The sequence below is a fragment of the Marmota monax genome, unplaced genomic scaffold (assembly GCF_021218885.2).
Source record: "Marmota monax isolate L192 unplaced genomic scaffold, Marmota_monax_Labrador192_F-V1.1 WCK01_AAM20220418_F8-fsc00023, whole genome shotgun sequence".
NCBI classification, from domain to species: Eukaryota; Metazoa; Chordata; class Mammalia; order Rodentia; family Sciuridae; genus Marmota; species Marmota monax.
In genome coordinates, this window is record NW_026692907.1 from 2,860,837 (window position 1) to 2,873,448 (window position 12,612).

The 12,612-nt window shown below is 38.4% G+C and overlaps 1 protein-coding gene across 4 annotated transcripts in view; it reads left to right on the plus strand.

Annotated features, from left to right (window-relative positions):
* The window catches only part of Lrrc42 (leucine rich repeat containing 42), a 22,313-nt gene extending 11,379 nt beyond the window's left edge, over nt 1-10,934 (plus strand). For 3 of the 4 annotated variants that reach the window (XM_058581485.1, XM_058581486.1, XM_058581487.1), the window contains 7 exons: nt 931-1,062; nt 3,512-3,630; nt 4,948-5,036; nt 5,363-5,476; nt 7,997-8,098; nt 9,199-9,283; nt 10,434-10,934. In XM_058581485.1, coding sequence (XP_058437468.1) covers nt 931-1,062; nt 3,512-3,630; nt 4,948-5,036; nt 5,363-5,476; nt 7,997-8,098; nt 9,199-9,283; nt 10,434-10,708 — 916 coding nt within the window. In that variant the 3' untranslated portion in view covers nt 10,709-10,934. The remainder of the gene's footprint in view (nt 1-930; nt 1,063-3,511; nt 3,631-4,947; nt 5,037-5,362; nt 5,477-7,996; nt 8,099-9,198; nt 9,284-10,433) is intronic. The other variant, XM_046450893.2, reaches the window with a different exon arrangement.
* Nucleotides 10,935-12,612: the final 1,678 nt, after the last annotated feature.

The window sequence follows — 12,612 nt, forward strand, 5'->3', positions numbered from 1 at the left end:
AGTATTTGTTTTTCAGTTTTCGGTGGACACAACACCTTTATTTTATTTTATGTGGTGCTGAGGATGGAACCCAGCGCTTCGCGTATGCCAGGCGAGCGTGTTACTGCTTGAGCCACATCTCCAGCCTGCTTGGGATATTCTTTAGGGATGTGCAGATTACAACTCAAGAGTTCCTGGCTTTTTTGAAATCACTGGATTTTGAAGATCAGATTAAAAAAAAAAAAAAAAACAACTTTGAAAGAGTGAATACTTAAAACTTTGAATATCCTAAAGTTTGTAAGTTTTTAGAGAAGGTCCTAACACTAATGCCAAGATTTATCTTGTCTAATAAAACAGATGTTTCCTCTTGTGACTGGCCTTTGCTCATATACCTTTTTTTTAGGGAGGTACTGGGGATTGAATTCAGGGGCACTTGACCACTGAGCCACAAACCCAGCCCTATATTGTGTTTTATTTAGAGATAGGGTCTCTAAAATAAGCCTAGTGCCTTGCTGTTGCTGAGGCTGGCTTTCACAACTTGTGATCCTCTTGCCTTGGCCTCCCAAGTTGCTGGGATTATAGGCATGTACCACCGTGCCCAGCTCATATACTTTTATTTATTTGAAATGTTTATTCCACTACTGTATGCAAAACCTTTTGAGGCATTTACTAATTTAAAAATTCAAACTGTGGGCTGGGGTTGTGGCTCAGCAGTAGAGTGCTGGCCTAGCCTGTATGAGGCGTTGGATTTGATCCTCAGCACCACATAAAAACAAATAAAATAAAGGTATTGTGTCCAACTACAACAATAAATAAATAAATAATTCAAACTATGCCCAAGTGTCATCAGTGAAGAAGAGATGATGGGATGTTGACTAGCACAAAGCCACAAACTTCAATGTTCTAAAGGAAGGAAAAGAAAAGCTGTTGATTGCTCTCCACACTCCACAGGTATCTGGTGATTTCAGAAAAACTTGAAGAGATTAAGTCTTTCCGGGAGCTGACTCGCCTGGACCTTTCCTGTTGTAAGCTTGGAGATGAGCATGAACTTCTAGAACATCTCACTAACGAGGCCCTGTCCAGGTACAGACCTGCCACTGCTTGTGGAAGAAATGTTTTACATTTTTAACGATGTCCATTCCTGTAGTTATTTGCTAGTTGTTGATTTGGTTTTGATTTTTTTTTTCCCTAAAACAAATTAAAACCTCCACTTGCTTGGTACAAGCAATATCATTTGCGCAATCCTTAGGAAAGTCAGTCAGTTGGTTCTTTTTTCTAAATAACCTTTATTTCAACATGGACTTGAAGCTACCTGGGTTATAAATTTTTGCCTTTTGTTATCTTATTCTAACGAGAGATGAGAAGTTACACCATTTCCCATAAACATTATTATCTGCTGTTTTTAAGTGTTATTGAGCTGTAAACTATAAAGAAAATCAGCTTTTTAAAAATTTTTATTTAGTTTAATTAGGTATATATGACAGCAGAATGCATTTTGATTGATTGTACACAGTTACAACACAACCCTACATTTCTGTGGTTGTACACAATGCAGTGTCACACCATATGTGCAGTCATATATGTACCTAGGGTAATGACGTCCATGTCATTCCACCATCTTTCTTGCCCCTGTGAACCTTCCCTTCTCTCCCTCCCCTTTACACAAAGTTCCTCCATTTTTCCCATGCCTCCCCCCTCCCCATTATAGATCAGCATCCACTTGTCGGCTTACTTCACTTAACATGATATTCTCCAACTCCATCCATTTACCTGCAAATGCCATAATTTTACTTTCTTTTAATGCTGCGTAATATTCCATTGTGTACATATATACCACAGTGTCTTTATCCAATCATCTATTGAAGAACATTTAGGTTGCTTCCACAGTTATTGTGAATTGAGCTGCTGTGATGTGGCTGCATCACTATAGTATGTGATTTTAAGTCCTTTGGGTATAGACCAAGGAGTGGGATAGCTGGGTCAAATGGTGGTTCCATTCCAAGTTTTCTAAGGAATCTCCATACTGCTTTCCAGATTGGAAGCACCAATTTGCAGTCCCACCAGCAATGTATGAGTGTGCCTTTTCCCCACATCCTCACCGACATTTATTATTGTCTGTATTCTTGATAACTGCCATGCTGGCTGGTGTGAGATGAAATCTTAAGGGTAGTGGTTTTTTTGTTGTTGTTTTTTTAATTTTCAATTGTAGTTGGACACAATACCTTTATTTTATTTATTTATTTATTTATTTATTTATTTATTTGTATGTGGTGCTGAGGATCAAACCCAGGGCCTCGCACCTACTAGGTGAGCACTCTACCACTGAGCCACAACCCCAGCCCTGAAATCTTAGTTTTGATTTACATTTCTCTAATTACTAGATATATTAAACATTTTTTCATATATTTGCTGACCATTTGTATTTCTTCTTCTGAGAAGTGTCTGTCACCTCCTTAGCCCATTTATTGATTGGGTTGTTTGGTTTTTTATTTTTTTGGTGTTAAGTTTTTTGAGTTCTTCATATATCCTGGAGAATCGTGCTCTATCTGATGTGTGGGGGGCAAAAATTTGCTCCCAACATGCAAGCTCTCTGTTCACCTCATTAAATTGTTTCTTTTGCTGAGAAGAAGCTTTTTAATTTGAGTCCTCCCATTTGTTAATTCTTGATTTTATTTCTTGTGCTTTAGGAGTCTTGTTAAGGAAGTCAGGGCCTAATCCAACATGATGAAGATACGGGCCTACTTTTTCCTCTTTTAGGCTCAGGATCTCTGGACTAATTCCTAGGTCCTAAATCAACTTTTAAAGACAACCTTTTCAAGAACCATAATTTAAAGAAATAGCTCAGTTCATACCATTCACAGATAACCTAGCTGATCTCAAATAACTCAGTTTGGCCAGAGGAGTGGAGGCCAGATGGGTTCCTGTATAGTTTCTTCAACACCATGGAATGAAACAGCTTTTTACATCTGCTATGTGGGGCTACCTTCTGAAAGTGATACCTGCATAGTGCCCTGTACAGAGGTCATTTTATGTGAGGCTGCTAGCACCAAGGCTCATATATCTTAATGAAGGACAGTGTAGCATGTTACTACATCAGTTTCATGTTAACTAGTTGGATTAGATTATGGCTATAGCCTAATAAGCCCAATCTGAAAATCTGGATGCATAAAGCATAGAATTCTTACAGGAATTCTTTTGCAGGCTTTCTTGACCTGTTGAGAATGTTTTTGGTTTTTCACACAGTTGGTCCAAAAATGCAGTTTTTTATGTTAAAGGTATATTTGTCCCCTTAATGGAAGACCTTTTTTACCTAATACCCGTATTCCTTTGGTGCCCTCTGCCATCTGAGAGTAGTACTGCATGACACTTTGACCCTTGAGTTCCTCACTTGATAACTGCAGTAGCACCAAAAGAGCCTTAACTGTTCAGTGCATTGGGTGTGACACAGCAGAGGGTAAGGTGGTTTTATATTTTTAAATGAAATGTTTGAAAGCATGTTTAAATAAATTATTTATGGGCTTTGTTTTCCCAGTGTAACTCAGCTCCACCTGAAGGATAATTGTTTATCTGATGCGGGGGTGCGGAAAATGACAGCTCCAGTTCGAGTGATGAAAAGAGGTCTTGAGAACCTAACACTGCTAGACTTATCTTGTAAGTTTTACTGACAATTGTAGGTTATTAATGTTGGAAGAATGGCTTTAGATATTATCTAGTTCTCTTTGTTTTAGAAGTGCTCTTCCTAGGTGCCATAACAAGTGAGTGGCAGAATAAGACTAAAGCCAGAGGCCCTGATTCTGGGCCCAATGCCTTTTCCAGCATAGTGCCCCTTCTCAAGAGGGCAGGAAAAGCCCTTTCAGATTATCCATGCCACTTTGTGGATGGAAGGCACCAGGCAGCTTTCCATCACATTCATAGCGTGCACAAAGGACATTTGGCACTACTTTCTTTGAGTCTCTTTATCTTGATAAAATGTTAGGTCTTTTTTGTCTTATAAGTCTACCTGATGAAAAGCTGCAAGACTCCACACTTGTGGTAGGTAACATACTCAGGATTAGCTGGATATTGATTCCAATGATAGGAAATCATCAGGTCATTTACAGTTTGACTGAGTATCCACTGAATTTGTAACAGGCTGGTGTGGTGCCAGAAGAGTAGGAGCCTGGGATGTGAGGTCAGAGGACTGGTCTTGCTCTGCTACTTTTACTAGCCGCTTATATACCCTTGGGTATATTATCTTAGCATTGGTTTGAACCTATGTAAAAATGAGAATAATAAGTGCTCTACCCTATCTTCCAGAGAAGTATATTCATTCAACAGGTGTTTTCTTTTCTTTTTTCTTTTTCTTTCTTTCTTTTTTTTTTTTTTTTTTGTGGTGCTGGTGATCGAACCCAGGACCTCGAGCATGCTAGGCAAGTGCTCTACCACTGAGCTACACCCCCAACAAGTATTTTTTGAGCATCTACGGTGTGCCAGGCACTGTGCTTGTGTCCGAGAGGACAATACTAAATGCAGTACTCTCTGATGTGATAAGGTAATAAGATTCTGGAAAAAAATACAATTTAGTAAGAGTAGTGATAGCTTCTGTGTTTAAAATACCCTTGCAGATCTTTTTAAGATAAATAAGTGCTTTTACTTTTGAGGTGAAATGGCCATGAATGATGAACCATTTTAACACATGTTTATTTGTGCTGTTTTCATATGGTTCCTAATTAAACCCTTTGGGATAACTACTTGGTTCATTTATTTTTCTGTTTCTCCCCAACTCCTAGGAGCCACCTAGTGTGGCTGTTTCGTGTTACAAAATAGAAAATAGAAAAGATAAGACCATTATGTTTAACTTACTCTGAAGAGTTTGCTCACTCAATATTTTATAGTTTATTATTGCCTGGACATTTTTTCTGAGGTTATAGTTTGCATTTTAGCAGCAGTTATATTATAACTGATGGTCACCTTGTTTTTGATATCTAGGTAACCCGGACATCACAGATGCAGGAATTGGATACCTCCTTTCTTTTAAAAAATTAAACTGCTTAGATATTTCTGGGACAGGGCTCAAGGTAAGTAAGACTTTAAGTTGCTTCTCTTGTTTTTCCCAAGTCTTGATTAATATTTTGTTCCTGCTAATTGGTGTTTAGAAAAGGCTGGTATTTATGATGATCTTCGTTTGCTACTTAAAACAAGTAAGAATTGACCAAATGTATATCCTTCTAGAGATAGTCTATGTAATCAGGTCACTGCTGGCTACAGTCGATAGCATGCATATCATCATGATCCAGCACTTTGCTCTTGTCACTCAGCAACTCTCTTGGAGGTGTATTTACACAACTTTGTATAAAGCTACTTAGTAACAGCTTATATTTCTGGTTGGTCTCTCTTTCTCTAGGACATCAATGCTGTCAAACAGAAGCTCCAGACCCACATAGGCCTCATTCACTCCAAAGTGCCTTTGAAGGAATTTGATCACAGTAACTGTAAGACAGAGGGCTGGGCTGATCAGGTACTCCACATTTTTCTCCCCTACAATTAATATAGCTATTCATTTTAATACCACATGTCTTATACAACAACACATTGAGCAGACATTAATCCTTTTGATATTTCTTGGCTGAATTGTCAATCTCATGTCAAATTGGAAACAGTAATGGGGTAACTGACTCATCTACTTAAGGAGTTAGTGTTGGATGCCAGACCTTCTATCTCAATACTCTGGTCCTTAGATTGTGCCAAATCTTTACTGAATATAGGAAAAAATGCCCCTTTACAAACGACTGAAAACAAATTCAAAAGTGAATTTTGGTTCGCTGTGCAAAAAAGCAGTCTTACATAACTTCAGGAAAGATTCACTTAACAGTATGTTTATGTTGGAAAGAGAATAAACTCTGGTGTCACCTGGTATGGATTTAAATCCAATCTTCCCTTTCCTTTGGGCACATTTCTTACCTCCCAGAGCCTTAGTAAAGAAATGTCTTGGTCTTTCTTTCACTGAATCTTGCCAGTGAAAAAACTTAACTTTGACTTTTGTCTTTCTGATAGGTTTTCTCAACTTGGCAAAGTAGAGACTTAAGTAAGAAGTCAAATAATGAAGTAGGGCAGCATGAGCAAAATGCCAGCTTGCCTGTGGCTGGTGCCTTTTGCCTTCAAATGTTTTTGACAAATGTTTCCTGATAGAGGCTTAGAGGACCTATCAAACTCTTTTGTCCTGGTTCTCTCCTTAACTCCAAGACCTACTGCATGATGATGAATCTATCTAGCGGCCTTATGGTAGCATCACCTCCCTGTAGGTAGATAAGAAAGGAGACCAGTGAGTCAGCCTTTCAGAAACAAAGACTTTGAGTTTAATCTAAAACATGCATAATAAAATAATTGCCAGTTTAAAACTGGTTGAATTCTGGATGCATCCAATGAATTTGGAGTGGGTGTGGGATGGTCACATAAAGGCTTGATGAAGTTTGTTAACAGGTGGCTTGGTGGAGTCAGAGAGCACTGGGTTGGGGATCTTGGCTCAACAACCCCAGAGCTGTATGACCTAGGACAATTTTGAGTATTTTTTTCTCTATCCGTAAAATGAAAAACCAAACTTCTCTTACAAAGAGGGCTTGTAAGGATCAAGTAAAATACCTATCAGTCTGTCCTGAAAGTAAGTTCTTCGGGCAGGTGCAGCTGCCCTGGGGCTTGGTAGCAGTGCTTTTCCTTTTCTCTGTTCCCTTACAGAAAGCACTTGAGCTTGACCCCATTCTCCTCCTACTGTCATTCTTAGCAGGTGCTAAAGAATGAGGCCATGTAACAGAAGTCTACTTTTTTTCTATCTCTGTCTCAAATTTTCTCCATTTCTTCAGTCATATTCTACTTCCCTCCTGTCTGAGGGAACCAGGCACACTACTTTATTTCGGTGTCAAGCCCTTTATTTCTTCATTTTTTTTTTTTTAGTCTATACCTGAATGTCTCCAGTTTCCTCTGTGATATTTACTAATAATTATTTCCTCCTACTTTTCTGCCACCACATAGACAATGTCACTCTTTGGTAGTTTGTTCCTTTTTTTGACATGTTCTCCATCTCCTCCCCGCCCCCCCCCCCGCCCCCACATGCAACTTTTTCCTCTGTCCAGTATTAGGGATTCAACCCAGGGGTGCTCTACAGCCAAGCTGCATCCCCAGCCCTTTTTATTTTTATATAGGTTCTTGCTAAATTGCCTTTGCTGGCTTTGAACTTGCAATCCTTCTGCCACAGCCTCCTGAGTTTTAGGGATTACAGGTGTGTGCCACTGTGCCTGGCTTCCCCAGCTTTCATTGTTTCCTGTTCTTTTTTGTTGTTGTTGTTGTTGTAGGTAGACGCAATACCTTTATGTTATTTACTTATTTATTTTTATATGGTGCTGAGGATCAAACCCAGCGTCTCACACTTGCCAGGTGAGCACTCTGTCACTGAGCCACAATCCCAGCCCTGTTTCCTGTTCTTATTCCTCTTTCCTGTTCACTGCCATCTCAGTTCCTAACCCCATGCAGTCAGTTCTGGCTTCCATTGAGTGTAGCAGATGACCTCCTTCTTCACCTTCCCTGACTTTTCTGCAGCATGTGATGTAAACATGGATGCCTTAGGGTTTTTCTCTCTTGGGTAATTCCTCCTTCCTCTCTCTTACGTCTTTACTCATTCCCACAGTGATCTTATCTTTTACTCAGGATCGTAACTATCCCTATGAGAATGACTCTACCATCTCAGGCCCATTCCCAAATACTTTCCATAAATCTCTGCCTGGCACTTCAAGTTAGTCTTACCTAGAACAAAATCATTTTCTTCTCCTCTCTCCCCAGTTAGCTCTTCGTATTGACATTTTTGTTAGTGAAAGGAAAATTTTCCTATTTCCCACTAAATCAGCAGGTTCAGTTAGTCCATCGTAGCCTTCAATCTGTTCCCATTTTCTTTCTTTTTGTGGGGGGAGGCAGGGGGTACTAGGGATTGAATTCGGGGACATTCAACCACTGAGCCACATCCCCAGTCCTATTTTGTATTTTTTTTTAGAGACAGGGTCTCACTGAGTTGCTTAGCACCTTGCTTTTGCTGAGGCTGGCTTTGGAACTCGTGATCCTCCTACCTCAGCCTCCCAAGCCACTGGGATTACAGGTATGCACTACTGCACCCGCCTGTTCCCATTTTCTATAGCCAGAAAAAATATAGGAGGGTCCGCAGTGAATATTTATGAAATACTTTCTTTAATAGGACATTGTGCTAAACTCTGTGTTATTAATCCTTGTAACAGCTCTATGGAATATATATAATTATTAATCCCAATTAGAAATTGGGACTCAGAAATTAAATCCCTTGTAATTCCAGCATCTCAGGAAGCTGAGGCAGGATGATCGCAAGTTCAAAGCCAGCCTCAGCAACTGAGCAAGGCCCTAAGCAATTTAGCAAGACCCTGTCTCTAAATAAAATGTAATGAAGGGGCTGGGGATGTTGCTCAGTGGTTAAGCACCCCTGGGTTTAATCCGTGGTACCAAAAATAAAAAAAAATAAAAAAGGAGGAGGAAATGAAATTTCTTGCCAAGGCTTCTCTGGCTAGAAAGTGGTGTGAGTAACTCTAGAACCATTCTTAAACTCTGTTGTACTGCTTTTGTGTTGTGAAAATGTTATTCTTTATGATCATTTGATTGCATGCCATAATGAGAACTATTAAATGCAAAGTTTTTGTTATTTTCCGTGTATTGAAATTATCATTTACTTTTCTTTCATTTATTTGTATATAATTTATATTCATTCAAATTGCTTTAAGAATTTATAGTAGCTTATAGTAAAAAAAATTGTAACAGCAAAAAAAAAAAAGGAAACTGTAGGAATATGGAAACATAAGAGGAGGTACATTTTAAGGCATTGGGGGGTTTGAAATGTATGAAAAGTATTATGACTAAGGTTTTATATTTTGGTATTTAAGGATGTGCAGTTTATTTCTAGCTTGGACTAAGAATGGAAATAGTCAGATTTATAGACTTGCCTGACTCCTAAAAAAAAAAAAAATATATATATATATATATATTCAACGTGTATTCTCATTCAACTTACATGAGAACAGAATATCTGGTTCTTATTCTTATTGTGAATCATCTGAAATAAAATTTTTTACAAGGGGTTTGTGTTGATGGAAAAGAAACAAATGGATTGGGAAGCATTTGAGATTAAAAACTTGAGATTTTGTGTGGATTTAAATTTTTCCAAAAACCTTTTAGATTGTTCTGCAGTGGGAACGTGTGACGGTGGAGGCCAAGAAACCCAGAAAAGTCCCCGAACCTCGAGAGGCAACTCAGTACTTTTGTGAGAAATTCCCCCCCCCCTTTTTTTTTTTTTAATTTTTGCCCTTTGGGTTTTGTACCTTTCAAATCATCAGCCTGTCCTCACAGTGGGAAAATTAATAAATAGTATTGGCTTATTTACTGTCATCAAGACTTGTATTCCATCATCATAACTTGCAGTGTAAATTCACACTTAAGTTTTGATCGCCAGCACTCACCAGCAAGATAGTTTTTTAGAATTATTTATTTATATCATGTTTCAAAGAAGATTTGTGATGACACAAAAACAAATTAAACAGGAATTAAGAATAGCCAAAAGGTGAAAGAGGGGCTGGGGATGTAGCTCAGTGGCAGAGCACTCACCTAGCATGTGTGAGGAGTCCCCTGGATTTGATCTCAGCATCACTGGAAAAATAAAAAAAGGTCTTGGGTGAGGGGAGAGTAGGGAGTGACTATTTAATAGTTACAGGGTAAGTTTCAGTTTTCAAAATAAAGAGTTCTGGAGATAGCAGTGATTGCATGTTGTGAATGTGCTTAATACCACAGAACTTCATACTTTAAAAATGATTAAAATGGTTAATTTTATGTGTATTTTTACCACAATTTTAAAGGAGAAATTAGGTGATGAAATCAAAGTGAAGAAAACATAGGTATCAGACTTCGAATCCAGACATATTAAGAAAATATGAAGTAATATTTATTGTTGGCTGGAGTTGTACCACAGATTTGGCTCTTCAGATGCAGAGTCAAGTCCAGATTTTGAATAACAATTGTTAGTTTTAATGTGTGATAAGTCCAGATTTTAAGTAGTTGTTACTACTTATAATTTTTGAGCTTTTAGTGTGTGCCAGGCATTGTGCTAAGCACTTTATCTACATTATTTCATTTATCTTTATATTACCCTATGAAATAGGTCTTATATTCCTAGAAGGGAGAGAAAACTGAATCTTAGCCAACTTACTTGCTCAAACTCATTTATCCAGTCTGAGTCCATGTCTTCAACCTGTGCTGGACATACCACTGTTACTTCACAGGCACTCAACAAGATGTAGTTAACCAGACCTCTCCCTGTTTGGGCCTTTGTCATTTCCCTGGGGTCATTTCTGGATTCAAGCAGTCCTTAGCATTCCAGCTTAGTAGATTCATTACCCTGTCCTTTGTCACTCTTATAGATCGGAAGCGGGCTCTGATGGAAGCCTCAAGGAAGTGTCCCCTGGCAGACTCCCACATGAACTCTTCTGGAAAACTCCAGTTCTATAAAGAGAAAGCCCCAGACTGCCATGGGCCATTGTTAAAACGTGAAGCCACAGAGAGCCAAGAGTCAAAGAAGAGCAAGAAGAGAGCTTTTGAGGAGTCAGAGAAGGAACAGAATAATTCTTCACAGTCTTCAAAGCAAAAATATGTATGTCTTGCTGTGGAAGACTGGGACTTATTAAATTCCTACTGACTGGCAGATACAAGTTGACCTTGTCCTCTCAGCTCTAATGGATGAGAAAAGGAGACTGATGATGACTTACTTTTTGTTTGAATTTACCTACGGCATTAGCGTAGCAAGCAGATATTTCTACTTTTGTGGTGGGGGAGGGGAATGCTATGGAAGTATGTAATAATTTCTAATGTATATTTTCAATACATAGTAATTTTTTCAAATAAACCGTTTTGCTGTCCTTAAATTCTGCTTGTGAATGATGGACTGGAGCCACAGGAAATCACACTGGATAGAAGACCACGTGAGCTAACAAGGCTGCTTATCCTGGTTTGTTACTCCTACAATTGCCTTGGCTAATAGGCTACATATGTGAATGTAGCTATCAATTATTGAATGTCTCCTCTGTGGCATGTCCTGTCCTTGACACCAACCATGGAGGATAGGTACTAGCCCCAATTAGAGTTTAAAAAAAAAAAAAAATCAGCTTCAAGTTAAATGACTTGTTTAAGTTCACCGAGTTTATAAGTGACAGAATTTATACTCCTTTCTAGCCAACTCCAAAGCCCATTCTGTTACATTGCCTTAAATGTAACCGTTTATTAGAATCCCATCCATTAAGTATGTTAAGTAAACCACCAGGAATCTTTACATTTGATCTCAAGCAAATAACTGAGTCCAGTGTCTTGCCTAAGAGGCAGAGGCTTCTTTTTTCCTTGAGACAAACTTTTGGAAAGGGATGGATAATAAATATTTTAGACTATATAAGCCATAAAATTCCAATTGTAACTACTTAGCTCTGCACAAAACCAGCCATATACAATAAATAATTGAATGGAGGTGTATTCCAATAAAATTTTATGTACAAAAACAGGTGATTGACTAGAGTTGGCCTGTGGGCCATAGTTTGCTTACCTCTGCCTTAGACCCATGTTTCTCAACCTTTTTTGTATATGCAAATCACCTGGGGCTTTTGTTCAAATGCAGATTCAATAGGACTTAAGATTCAGTTTCTAACAAGTGTCCAGGTAGTACCAGTTTGCTTGTGGACCGAACTGAGTAGCAAGGCTCTAGACCTCACTGTCCCAATTTGGTATTCCCTAGCTGCGTTGAGTATTGGCTGTAAGATGTCAGAGACTTAGTTAATACCTAAAAGTATGAATTACATCTTCAAGTACTGATAATGTTTTAATCTACAAGTACTTGGACCCATTTTTACTTTTCTAATGTGACTACACAGGGCTTACATTTTATTTTGTCATGTTTTTGTGTATGTGGTGCTGGGGATTAAACCCATGGCCTGCTGCATGCAAGGCAAACACTCTACCAACTGAGCTATATCCCGAGCCCTAGACCATCTATCTTTAAAAAGCAAGCTAACAGCAGACTACAGGCAATTAAAAGGAAGGGGAAAAAATGCCTCAAGAACTGGAGTATATTGGTTTGATATTTGGAAATGCTCTGAAGGTCAATCTAGGATCAGATATGTGTTTTATTTGCTATCCCAAGCTATTCAAGGTTCTGTCTTTGTAAAGGTAGCCTGTTGTCTAGGGTCATATCAGAAACTCTGGTTTTTGAAATTTATGAAAAAATGCAAATATGGTGCAGGTTTTTCATTTATTTGAAAACTATTGGGGCTGGGAATTTACCTCAGTGATAGAATTTACAAGGCCAAGGCCCCGGATTCAATCCCAAAACCACACAAAAAAATAAAATTATCTATTGAAAGTATAACAGACCAGGTTTTAAGGATTCAACTCATAACAAGTATTTGCCTTTGAGGAGATTACAAGTCCTTTAAAGGAAATGAATGAGGGTGAAGGTACATTGAGGGATAAGAATGAAAAGAATTCATTTAGATTTTTAATCAATTTAGAAGGTTAAAGAAGAATTACATCTGGGAGAAGAGAGCCTCAGGGAAGGAA